Source organism: Branchiostoma belcheri, unplaced genomic scaffold (genome assembly GCF_001625305.1).
Source record: "Branchiostoma belcheri isolate BF01 breed outbred unplaced genomic scaffold, Haploidv18h27 scaffold28, whole genome shotgun sequence".
Lineage (NCBI taxonomy): Eukaryota > Metazoa > Chordata > Leptocardii > Amphioxiformes > Branchiostomatidae > Branchiostoma > Branchiostoma belcheri.
In genome coordinates this window covers 1503581-1516977 of record NW_017803887.1, presented here as the reverse complement: position 1 = coordinate 1516977, position 13397 = coordinate 1503581, and the positions used below count along the sequence as shown (strand labels likewise).

Here is a 13397-nt window from a genome sequence, read left to right as displayed (position 1 = left end):
ATAAACACTTATTTTTTCACGGGTCACATGGAAAAGGGATTTCAGATTTTGTTTCAGGGAAAGATTAACCATGGTAGATCTATGGTCAGTCATACAATATTTTTCAATACTTTGTCTCCAAATATCCAACTCATTGTAACTCTGGAAGAAGTCTTGGTTTGCTTTTTAGGTTATATATTTACACACACGCCCTGTAGAAGTGTCATCAAGTGGAAACAAACCCCAAACACCCTTTGGCTACCTGCTAGAACATGGGGAAATTGACAATGTAACCAGTTCCCTGATTTATACAAAGTCTGTTGTGTTGGTTTTGCCACTTTTTCCTTTGTAGCAGAAGGAACCAAGAGCATGCTTTTGGGTGGTCTAAGAAATATATATTTCCTTGGGGTTAGAATTTTCAGGTTGGCCCCTGGTCAGTAAATTTTCTGTAGGTTTAGGCCACACCAATTCAAGTTGGTTCCCAGATTTAAACAAAAAAAATATATGCATAACTGGCAAACTATAACAAACTGGAAAGACCAAATGAAAACATCTGAAAATGTCAGAGAACCAAGGAAATAAATTGGTGTGGCCTTGCCATGTTTTATTAGTCTCATCATCACTTTTGGGAGAGGATAAAAGGCGTTGTTTGTAGGTGTTCAAAAACTTAAGAGTTGTCATCCTTGTCCTTTTTTCTAGCACCAACATAACAACATTAACCTAAATATTCTATCACCTCTATTACAGTCCTTTTTTCTATGAATTGTTCATTGAAGTATTCATTATAAGACAAACTAAGCCATTTGTAAAGAAAACAATCCATTGCGGTTTCTGTATTGAAACAAATGAAACAGGAAAAAAAGGTTTTGATTCTCAATCATTAGTCACCATCTTTAATTTACAGCATATTCCGTGCAGTGTAAAATACAATAATTACTCCGAGGGAGACATAAATGCAAAAACATACACAGATAGTGTCCTTAAATGGTATATGCTTGTTGATATGCACTTGGCTGTACAACCTATCTTCTTGTTAATTTGTGTGGTGTAGCTATATGCATTTACAAAAGGGTAAATCTTAATTGTTACTAGCAAGAGTTCAAATCTCCAAAAATACATCAGAATTTTGGTTAATAAAGACACACATAGAACAGGGGTAGTCGGATATAAATCTATCATGCTTTTACTAATTAATATCTCCCAAAAAATCTCTGTATGACAGCATGTAACATGTTCCAGGTTGGCTAGAAAATCATTCTGTTCAACACAAAATTTCACACTGCCAATTGTTCAAAGCTACATATAGTGTCCCTGTCTCACCATACTATGTAAATTTTGTTTTCTACCTCTGGAAAAATGCCATGATACATTACGTACTTCTAAAGCAATTATTTGGTAGCAAAGACGGCTAGAAATTTTCCAATCATAGCTAGAGCCAGCAACCTCCTCTGTGCAGTTTCCGAAACCCACACGTTTTGAAAAGATTTGCTCCAAAAAATATGTGGTCCCAAATGTGACATTCCTTTTCTGTTTGTCTACTTGTTATGTATGGTATGATGTCACAGACTGCACAATCATGGTCTTCAAAAACCCCATGCACAGCCTTTGTCTCTGATATCCGAAACAAGCAACAACGTGATTGCACTGTGCAACCTATTATTTGTAGAGCTGCAACCAAGCAGAATGTGCAACTACTTGGAAATTACGTACATTTTTGTATATTGCGGCTTTGTTCCAATATGAAAGCAACTGACTATTTGATTGCACTGTGCAACCTGATTTTTTTGTTGCAACCAACACTCCTGGTAAGTAAAATGTGCAACCTCTGAACTTTTGCATGGTAATGAATACTTAAATCTTCTACCTTCCTTGTTCACATCTTACAATTACACTGCACAATTCTTGTTTTCCATCCTTCCTCCTCGTGTACAAAACAGAAACCTCTTCTTAAGTATGCAAAGATTTTCATTGCTTTATCACACTTTTTAACAAAGTGATGCAATGTCAATAGGCTGGTATATTGTATACTCGTAAATACATGTATGACCTATCAGCTGATAGAAAAATATCTTCCTTATTGAAATGTAGGAGACATTTCCGTAGTTGATACTCAATGTATCAAAATCTCTTGGTTGAACTCGAAGTGTAATGCTATTTCAATAACTAATAGTTGCGCTAGTATTATTCAAAATCTTCATGAAGCAAATTACGCCTTGTGCCTATGCTGTATAGTGGCAGATAATAACACATAAGAGTGGCCCAGCTATTGTGCTGTGCTAAAAAAAATTGGTGGCGTTTCTTCAACTTCAAGAAAGAAACAGCTCTTTCACTGTCTAATGTTAAATCATAAGGAAATTCAGTTGCGTTTCAGTCAACTTTGCCTGTCAAAAGACCTAGAGGATAGATTTTGGGGACGATCTAGAGTTACTTGTTTTTATTTTTTGGAAACTGCACAGGGAAGGTGCCGCGTACTGTTGACAGGAACACTATGAGGTTAGGGGTTAGCTGCCTAAGAGTCGGCACCCGCTCGTTTCTTTAGCGCCTGGGCCAAGTCTTGCCTCAGTAAAGCCTGTTGCTTCTGATCGGGAAGAGGCACCACAGACCTACGGAGGAGCGAGAGAAGAGAAGAGAGAAGCAGGAGAGGTTAATGTTAGCGACGTCGTGAGGTGTGGACTCCAAGCCTAACATGGATCACATGATCGAAAACGTAGCTGTTTTAGTTTTCTCTGTGTTGACAGAATTTAGTCTGAATCTAGGCTGAACTGTAAAAGTGGTAGACTGTTCATTCCTTGACAAAGGCTAGAAATAGTCAAACTTTTTTTGTGTGTTGGAATTGGAGATTACATTTTGTTTCAGAATGGCTACAAACTAGATTAATTTCAAGCATTGTCATTTGATGGAATAATTTGGTTGTAATGTTAACAATGGACAAAATAATCCTGGGCATTTTGAAACACAAAATTAACAGGTCTGATATGGAATTGGTAAGAATTAATAGGTAAAAGCCCACCAAGACATGACCACTGGGTTTCCAAAATGATGGAAAGAAATTATGGGTTCGAGAAAAAACAAATTTTGGCCAATTTTAGGTGACATTAGGCAAAATATTGCAATTCATCATTCATAATAATGCTTAATTTCCAAACAAATCTTTGCCATTCAACACTCCTTTTGAAAGCAATATTAAAAAGGATGTGTTTTGAAGTCAGTGGAAAATTGTTACATGCTAACACACATGGAGCCTGTGTTAAGTCATGTGACCCTGTTAAACTTAAAGCTGCACATTGTGAACATGACAAGCTATACACACAGCAAAATAATGGAAAAAAAACAAGTGTTAAGCAAATTGTTCACAAGTATGTTCATCTTTCAAGTTAAGACCATGTACTAAATCCTTAGATGAAACTACATGTACATTAATAATGAAAAGAAAGGGATTATTATTATTAAAGCAAATTTAGTTTATACAGAGGCAGAACTAGTTTCACTTTCACGTAAATCTAGCTGTCATCAACAAAATATAACAGTCAATACCAGTTAAAATGTCAAGACACATGAAACATTGACCTAAACAACGAAAGTTGAAAACTAGGGTTAGGACTCTGTCCTGAAAAAGACACAAGAAATTAAAAAGCTCAACAACGCAACTGTAAATTGTATGTATATGTCTTTCAGACAAGTGAAATGAAAAGCATGTCTTGTATAAATGAAAATAAAATCTTGTCATTGGATTAATTTTGCTACTGGAAAGAAATTATTTGTTAGAAGCACACAAAGATATGTCGGTCTGCAAGAGAAGCAAAGAAAGTTTAGTTCTAAGGCACTAAACATGGTAAGTTTTATTCACTTTACTGTGAATTCAAAGCTCTTTCCTCTCTAATTTTTAAAACAAAAGACCATATTTTCAATATACCAAGGCAAAGCGACACAATTTTTAGGGTTGGCTCAAATTATATGGATCAACCAGGCAGCTAAACAATATTGTAGTATATTTTGGGGGTAAACAATTTTCTTCTAATGACATTATGTGCTGTCTATTCCATGAAAAGGTCCTAAGGAATGATTTAGAGCTCTAGCTCAAGTAAACAATTTGAAACTTTGATAAACAATTCCACATCTTCCTTCCTTTGCCATTATGGTCCAGGAAATATGGCTGTGAAATGACAATATACTGATCAAACTGCATCTAAAAATGCATGCTATGTCTGATAATTTCAAAGAAAGCTACAAGTAAACTATCGTTTCAGAGGTTCCATCTAATCTAATGCTTTTTCAAAGTGGTCTATCAAAACACTTCTGAATTGGTACTTTTACAAACAAGCCCCTTGGAATGACAAAGAAAAGCCGTGTCATCAACTCCCTATAACTTCCACTATTTGCTCTCTTTCTTTTTGTCCTGTTCCATCTTGCGGGTTTCTAAGGCCCCCACAATTTCATTCTGCAGGACCTTCCATCGCTTTACCTCCGACAGAGGCACAACTGACCTAAAGTTGGGAGGGGGAAGAAGTATAACATGATCCGTCAGTAAGATAGTTCTGTTCTTGCTTTAGTATCTATGGCCACACCAATTTAATTTGTTGCTTCTCAGTTTTATAAAAAGAAATGCTGAGTACAACAATTTTGTTGACGCTGATACAATGACTTGATCAATAACAACGATACAAATGAAGAGCTTGAAGGTAAATAAACAGTTTCTGGGAGTAAATATTATATTTAAGTTTTCCTCCCAGCCCTCTCATCCGAGAACTAAAGACACAAATTGGTGTGGCCTTGTCATGTTCACTAAATACTGCCCACTAGCCTGCCTCTGAAAACTGAAGAACTTAATGTAAAAAGGAAGAAAATAAATAAAAGCTACATTCCAAGCAGTTCCTGTTTTATAACAAGACTCAGAAAAACATGACCGGCTTAAAAAAAAAAGGTTAACTCACCTTAGGCTATTGACAATATCCCTTGTCTTGCCAAAGTAGATTTCATTCAATGTGTTGCGGATTTTATTCTCCATGTCCTGTGGGAACAGAAACACATCTCATTGATTCATGTAACTTCAAACACCGTTTTCAATCTTTGTATAGTAAGGTAAAGGATAAAGACAGCCTTTTTAAGGCTGTAGGGGCAATGGGTTTTTCATCCACTAAGTCTAGGGCATGGTATTGGAAGGCAGAGCCCAACACTCTCCTTCAACTGCCTTTTACCTTCCCAACCAAAATCAGGTACCCATGTTACACCTGGGTGAAGTGAGGAAAGTTGTGTAAAGTGCCTTTCCCAAGGGCACAAGATCGGTGGCATCAGGGAGGATTCGAACCAAGGACCTCTTGGGTCTGAGCTGAACACTCTACCATTACGCCACACGACCCCACACTTTGTATAGTACATTTCTACAATTTCATGTACTTATTGTAAAAAAACGTCTTTAAAGAGCACTTCACAGCTCTAATTCACTTACCTCAACCATCTTGCCAATGTTGGCGATGTGGGGACTGGATTCATTAACATTGGAATCTGACTCCATCTGAAATAAAAGGCAAAAAGTCAGGTTATCGTTTTTCACCAGGGTGGAGTGATGTTAAGTGCCTTTTCCAAGAACACAAGATCTAGTCACAGAACATTATATGAACAGTTGGAAGATGGCTTTTTTAAAGTTGGATTAACTGTAAAGTGTTTTGATGTGCTGCAGTAGTTTGTACCAAAGGTGGACTGCCCGGAACTCAAATGTTTGGGTTATTTTTTTACTGTTTGTTTTGGGTTTTGGAAGCCCTAAACTGTTGGAAAATCTGGTTGAATGTAAGAGTTCTACTCTAAAATAAAATTCTTGACTCAGATGTATACTCTGACACCAGTGTGCAAAATATTTTACTCGGGGCAACCTATTTTTGAACCTAGGTAGCCCAGTGTGCTACCTGAATTTTAAGAATGCCCCCCCCCCCAAATCATGCCCACTTGGCTTGCACCACTGTAGCCTGCAGATGCTTTTTAATTTTAGGTATTAATGGCTATTACTAGTATCAGTTAACTAAAGGCTGTTAGAAATATTGTCAAAGGCTTATGTATGCAACATTACTTAATTTGAGGAAAGTAGTAACTTATAGGTGGGGCAACCTAAAATTCTGATAGGCAACCTAATTTTTGCAACCTGGTTCAAAAAAGTATTTTGTACACTGGACACCCACCTGTCGAGTCAAACTGCCTCCCAGGTTCATTGTTCCTGATCCTTGCTTGTTGGTCTGTAACCACAGCATGGCTGTAGACGTCAGCTTGTAGTGTGCACTCCTCCCACTGCTCTTCTCCTATACAGAACAACACGACAAATGTCAGCTCGTGGGGTCGTGTGGCGTAACGGCAGCGTACGTGACTCGGAATCAAGAGGTCCCAGGTTCGAGTCCTGACATGCCACCGATCTTGTGCCTTTGGGAAAGGCACTTTACACGGCTTTCCCCGCTAGACTCAAGTGAAAATGAGTATTGTCTGTCCAGTATTCGTTTCTATGTGCAGGACACAACACCAGCAACAGCTGCCTCTGTTCCGCGTGTATTGCATTGTTGCAATTTCAATAAATCAAATCAAATGTCAGCTCATTAGCATGCTCTTTCCAATGACATGAAAAAAGTGAACTGTATCTTCAGTAGAAAAAAAAGTTAGGAAATTGCATCTCCAAGATGGCCCCCTGGCAATCCAGAGAAATTCTTACATTCTGACTCCCAGGTGCACTATAATTGCAGAGTAGACAGGAAATTTGGGGACTTTTCCGAAGCCAAAAGCCAGGACCTGTGCCTGATAAACAAAAAAAAGGCTGACAGTCTGATGTTGATTATTTTTCTTTTGTCCCAAAAATGTCCCAAAGTGTCTTTTTAGTTGTCCCAGCCTAAATTTTAGTGGTCAGTGGCCATTGGACCAACTTTAATTTTGAGCCCTGTCCTGCTTTAAATTTCATTGTACACATGCAAAATAAATAAAATCAAAATTACTCTTCCAAACCTCCTCACCTGAACTTCTATAACGTGGATGGAATCCCAGCAACCCTTAATCTTCTTGGATCCATCTCCCGCCTTTTTGATCAAGATCACGCCTGCAAATCCGTGATCTAGATCCCACAGGTATACTGACGACACGCCTCCCTCAAAATACCTGCAAACACAGAATAGATTAACAAGTGGTTTTCACTACACACCATGTGCCAATTGTGCTCTGCTCTTCAAAATAAAAGTATAACAAAAAAATAGCATGTCCAAGGCAAAAGATACAAAAAACAGTTCTGCTGCAGTACTGAAGTCAGTCACCAGGAGGCCAACATTTCACCTTGACCTTTGTCTTCCCAAGACCTACATGTACCCACATAACTAATATGAACACAGTTCATGTAGGCCTTCTAAAGTTATGCTGACCACAAATATACAGAAACATAGACACACACAGAAACAAACCAAAACCAGTACCTCTATTTTCAGGTAGGTTATGACATCTAAAGTACATGTATGAAACAGATACACAAATATTCAGGCTCTTCAGGCTTCTTCTCTCCTGTAAATAAAAAGGAAATATAAAAAAGATTGCCACTCACATGTCCCTGTACTGCTCAAAGGCATTGTTGGCTTCAATCTCCAGTTTCCTCAACCTCTCTGACGGCATGGCTCCATCAGGCAGGGGAGGGTCGTATACGTTACTCCAGGGGGACCTGGGCAAAAACATCACAGATTTAGGCGCTTCACTACAGACATAGCCTTCTACTTCTATTCAGGTTACTGAACAATGCCCTCACGGGGTCTCACGTTCACGTGCACGACATATGTGGCCAGGTGGGGTGCTGGTGCTCATAAGACAAAAAATCAACATTAAAAAAAACGAGAACAAATTTGTGCAGTGAACTATGTACATGGCCGCGAAGACATACCTGATTTACAGCTGGAAGCTGGGGAGGCCCATGTGCTGGGCCAGCCCCAACTTGAAGCTGTCGACTGTTGGTAGTGTAACAATGTGTGTCTAGAGTCTTTTGGTATGTATCAGTCAGGAAATCAAGCCCACAACCTCACAAATGCAAAGACTTAAAAAATTGTATATAATTTGTGGAAAGAAGCTGTTGCTGTAGAAGGACTTCAAGTGCTACTGTCATCTTCAGTTTGACGTTTCATAATTTTGAGTTCCCAAACTTAACAATTATAGGAGGGTCCAGTGGCATGCTGCCCTGGGAAATTATTGAATCTTGACACTCTGAATCAATATTTCCTACATTTTGAGGGGCAAATTTTGCTGGAGGACTAGCTTAGTTTAATGACATCTCTTTCCATATTTTTACAAACCGATTTTTGTTGGTCAAAGATGACGGATTGGGCAAAATTTTTGCCAGTGAGTTATAAGCATCAAATGATAGAAAGATGGACGCTAGCTAGAACACCGGTTGCAAAACTACTGTAATTTCTGATTTTTTTCACTGTACTTTTATGTTTTTACTGTCACTTCTATACCTTAAACTTATCATTACAAATAATTCCTGGACTGTTCTTTTTCCTGCACCTGTCACCAATGTGAACATATAGTTCCGTGAACATGTCCAGTTTCCTCAGACCGTGAACTTTTGCTACTGTGAACATAAAGTGAATTATAGTACCCGTCCAAAAGCATGAAAGTTGAGGCTGCAGTACTAGTTCTGACCTGTAGGAGTCCCCATCCCTGTTGTAGTCACACAGAAGGTAGTCCTTCCCCACTTGTTTGTCGCGGGCGATCTTCAGCGGCTGGTCTACGGACGACAGCAGGTCTTCACACAGTGTAGGCACCTGGGACAACAACAACAACAAAACAACAAGTAAGTAAACACAAACACTCGTCTCAGAATCACTGTCTGGAGCTCCTTTCTGCATACATATGTACTGGTGCAGGTAACATTAAAAAAATTACCTGCACCAGACATGTTTTAGCTGCACCACTCAGAATGTAGAAAATATGGATCATATTAAAAACTGTTCAGAAACCATCGCCATTATTTTCTTTTTACACTTCACAAGTGGTGACAGTCAATACAGCCAACTATAAAAATACACATGCATGTATCATATACATGTATATAAACCCAGTATAATGACAAGCAAAAATCTACATGTAGGTGCACCACATTGAAGGTGTATCATACCAAATGTTAATTTGCAGGATATCGTTCACGAATATTGTGTTTTTTGTACGTAGGAATGCACAGAGTAGAACTTGAGGTATCATGATCAGACATTCAGAGAGCAAGAAAGAAAACATACAGTCATGATATGAGTGCTAAGTAGTGATGCATACCTAAACCCAATTTCAGGTTCAGGTCCGGATTCAAGTCCAGAGGTTTAGGTTCAGGTCCGGACTTGTAAGTCCAGACCTAAACCCATGGCAAATACTAAATTGCATGTTGGCAACCTTGCAATGTTGTCTGGGTGAAACTTTGGCGACATAACATGGAGGCCGGTACTTGACGATGCCCGATGGCAATGTTTTCTTCATTTTGCAGCAAAGATTTTACAATCTACAGAAGGTTTTAGGTGGTTTGGAAAGAAAAGGGGTATGTGAAATGGTCTTTTATGGTAATAAGTCCGGACTCGGTTCTTGACTTTTAGGTTTTTTTGGACTTGAACCTAAACATTTTTTAAGTCCGGATCCAAGTCCAGTGAACCGGTATGCATCACTAGTGCTAAGCTTTGTCCATTAAAATGACTAATTCTACTAGTGCTGTTGGGAGTTCTGCGTGCTCCTATGAAAAATTTCTAGGCACACGACTTAAATTTTTGAAGCAAATGCTCCTAAAATGGAAACAGTCTGGAAGGCTGATATCTCACAGGCACCGACAGTCCGACAGTAATGCCTCTAGGGCTTTACCGAGAACTAAGTACTCTGAACCCAGCGTTATCTGTGGCTGTACATACAAAGCTAGTTAAAATAACTGAACATTATGTTGTGCAAACAATTCTTTTTTTTTGTGCTCGTAAATTTTCAGCACAACAGTGCAACCGATTTGAGCTTTTCGTGAACAAACAATGGTTGAAACAGAATTTCCAAGAATAAATTTCCAGCGCTGTGCCCTGTGTTATCTGGGGCTGTACATACCAAGTCAATGAGGTCGCTGAGGTTCTTCTCGATCTGCTGTGGTGGAAGTCTGCGCATCAGGTCCAGCGCACAGTCCAGCTGCTGGTCAAGAGTGGCCTGAAATACACAACAGGACAGGGACACGACAAATTATTTTCTTGGTTCTTGCAATCTTATAAAGTAACTCATCATGCGCACCATTCAGGACATGAATCAACAAGAAAAAAAACGGTTGAAGAAAGTCCTTGTCTTCCTAGTTTTCTGTCAAGAGTGGTCTGAAAAACAAGGCAGGCCCACGAAAATTAACTTCTTGCTTATTTGATTTGATGTGTCATTCAGTATATGAATCAACAACATAAGAAAACTCAATCATATTTTGGAACCAACAGTTAAACAAAGTCCTTGTCTTCCTAGTTTTTGATCAAGTGTGTCTTAGAAGTTAGAAAAAGAAAAGGCAGGGCCACAACACATTGCATTTGCTGCTTCAATTTATTGGGGGGGGGGCAGAAAGAACAATCAAGTGGCCTGGACAACACATATTTTGTTTATGTTAGCCTGAATTCATAATCACATAGGACATAAATCAACAACAAAAACTCATCAAAGCATTAAAAGTTGAAAATTCATTGTTGCAAACATTTTTCGTCCCAAAATTTTGTGACAGAAATGATTTTTTCACAGCCTTCAAAAATTAAAACAAACAAATTAATTGCAAACATTGCTGTTAGTTTTCACAGAAATCAGGGATTAAGAGTAAATAAGAAAAACACATATCAAGACAATAAACTAGTCATGGTGATATTCAATATTACCTCAAAAGGAACACAGACATAATTATCATCTCCCTGGGCAATGGTGACTGTATAATTACTCAAATATTGGAATGATAGGCTCATACCAAATATAACGCAGGCTTTATATAACTACATTACAATAGAACGAATACATATTGTGTTAACATGAGTCAGACCACAACATATATACCACAACATATATATATACATTTACATTTACATTATACATTTGCGTCCACCCCCATCAAAAACCCCTACCCCCACCGTGCTGGAGCCCTCAAACTAGTGAGGTTAGCGCGAAAAGGGAAGAAGAAGAAGAAGAGTTAAGGAGAACTCGCTGTCACCAAGTACAGTTGGGACATCATCACAAGATATTGAAATGTCAGACAGTTTTTATAATCTATCAAATTCAGTTGCCTGAGTAACTGTTTCCTTGTGCATCTATCACATCACTAGATCGCTTTAAACAATGCTTACAGTCGAATGTGCAAAAGCTAGGTACACACATTGTAATAAGTCATTTTGTGTAATATCAACTGCAACGTGTGCCTGTGAGGCTGGTGTGTTTTTACACCGAGGGGCGGTTATACTGGCAGGCTATACAGATACAGATAGTTTCAATATTGATGACTGAACATTGAGGGGTATTGGTATGGTAGTGGTCATCTGGCATACTCATTTTCACGTGAGTGAAGTGAGGAAAGTCGTGTTAAGTGACTTTCTTGAGGGCACAAGATCAGTGACCTGGCAGGATTCAAACCCAGGACCTCTTGGTTCAGAGCTGAATGCTCTGCTGTTTCGCCAAATGACCCACACTGTGGGCCACACAGGTTCATAGGATTCAGAAAATCAAAATGCTGCTTAACAAATCAAGACAAACATTTCTTGAGAGAGAATATATTAAGATTACAAATAGACTACTAAATACATATGTAGAGTAAAAACACTTCCTAAAACACATAGGCTCAAGTCACGATGGGACAACTTCTAGCAAGACGACCAGACGAATTTAAACCAAGTGAAACCAAACACCTAGAGACCATGTCTAGCAAAACAATAGACGTTAAACATGGACGACAACAACATTTAAAAGACAAGATCATGATCCATCCACGTCAACTGTTAAGGTCTAACCTTAGGTAAATACTAACACTGATTTCCTTCAAACTGTTAGATCACATGATGTAACACACACATATGATGTGACAGGCTGTACTTCAAGTCTTTAGCTTTTGCATGGCAAATACCAGGTATATTCTGTACGTTTGTAAGTGTTATCAGGATGTCTACTATATTTAGCGGTGCAGAGAACACTAGACAGAGTGGTACGTGTTGTTTGTTCTACATGTATGTACACCAGAAATCAGCTGACCGATCGAAAAGGCAACACTCATTTTTTTTTAATCAGGAAACAACAAGAAAACAGGCTCGAAATTTTAGACAGACAACCTCTTGTCACAAATCTTCCGTATCTGTGGGCCAACCTTCTCCAGAATACGATGTATTTGGTAGGCTAGATATAAATGATAGAGCAGAAACATACTTTGAACAGAAACATCCCAGAGGACCAAACATACCCCCCTCCCCCTTCTATCGGGTACAGAGACCCACCCTCCCCCTATACCGGAATTGCTCCCGCCTGCTTGGCATTCCATCATTTCTAAGACACGCCACGAGACGCCACGCCTTTATAATCTTCCTATCGCCACCTAAAGACAGTCTTCCCTACCATTCTGGAGTCTTAGTAGTCCTTAGATCTTGGGAATTGTTGGAAAAGTCGAAGAGGAAGGTATCCGGAGCTATTTCCACCAAGTCCAAGATGGCGGCTCATCCGGGCACCTTGTGATCTTCTGACCAATCAGCGAGCCAAGTTCTACTCTTTGCCAAATATGGAAGACAGAAGGTATTCGCCAAGCCAGCAGGTTGCGGCCTGCAGTTTGGACCTAACCTGCAAGGTGACGCTATTTTATCTTCAAGCAGATGTGACAATCGGCTGCATCTCCGTCGCAACATTTATGGAACTCGTTGCACTCTTTAAAAACGATTTTAAAAGTCACAATAGACTCCGTAAGCAGAGTGTTTCCATTTATGTAAGAGTTCTTTCCTAGAACTATCGCAGAGTGGAACTCACTGTCATCAGGTACAGTAGGGGCATTGTCTCAATAGATGTCTAGAGCTAGAAGTTCAAGGGTCACTAGGTGTAACAAGTCGATCCGTGTAATATAGCCAGCTGTCGCCGCGCCGCGTGCCTGCAAAGCTGGCGTGTTACGCCGAAAGGCGGTTATACCGGCAATACAGATACAGATACAGAGTTTAACTAGAAAGGCCAATATTTGCTTTGGAGCAAATACAGCGATGGGTTCACCACATTTTACGACATGGCAGGGAAAGAATGAGAAACACAAGGGAAAACAATGATTTACATTGATATAACTATAATATGAAGTAACATACAACTAAAACAACAGTTGGATAGCTATTCCCTACTTTATTGGTTAGGATTTTTAATTGCATAATGCAAACTGTTGATTTTCAAAATAAAAAAAAACGTTCATGCCCCGCATTCCAATGCTG

At 39.1% G+C, this 13397-nt stretch overlaps 1 protein-coding gene across 2 annotated transcripts; it reads right to left on the bottom strand.

Annotated features, from left to right (window-relative positions):
- Window positions 1–835: 835 nt before the first annotated feature.
- On the bottom strand, window positions 836–12679 carry LOC109472676 (F-actin-capping protein subunit beta). 2 transcript variants are annotated; one of them, XM_019772519.1, is made up of 9 exons: window positions 12553–12678; window positions 10051–10146; window positions 8626–8747; window positions 7538–7651; window positions 6963–7104; window positions 6150–6266; window positions 5426–5491; window positions 4911–4987; window positions 836–2582 (listed from the first exon to the last, which is right to left on the bottom strand). In XM_019772519.1, the coding sequence occupies exons 1-9, from the start codon at window positions 12553–12555 to the stop codon at window positions 2489–2491; spliced, it is 831 nt and encodes a 276-aa protein (XP_019628078.1). In that variant the 5' UTR covers window positions 12556–12678; the 3' UTR covers window positions 836–2488. The 2 variants fall into 2 exon arrangements, with proteins under 2 accessions (XP_019628078.1, XP_019628077.1); XM_019772518.1 differs by lacking the exon at window positions 836–2582 and adding an exon at window positions 4337–4463 and having other exon boundaries at window positions 12553–12679.
- Between the last annotated feature and the right edge of the window lie 718 nt (window positions 12680–13397).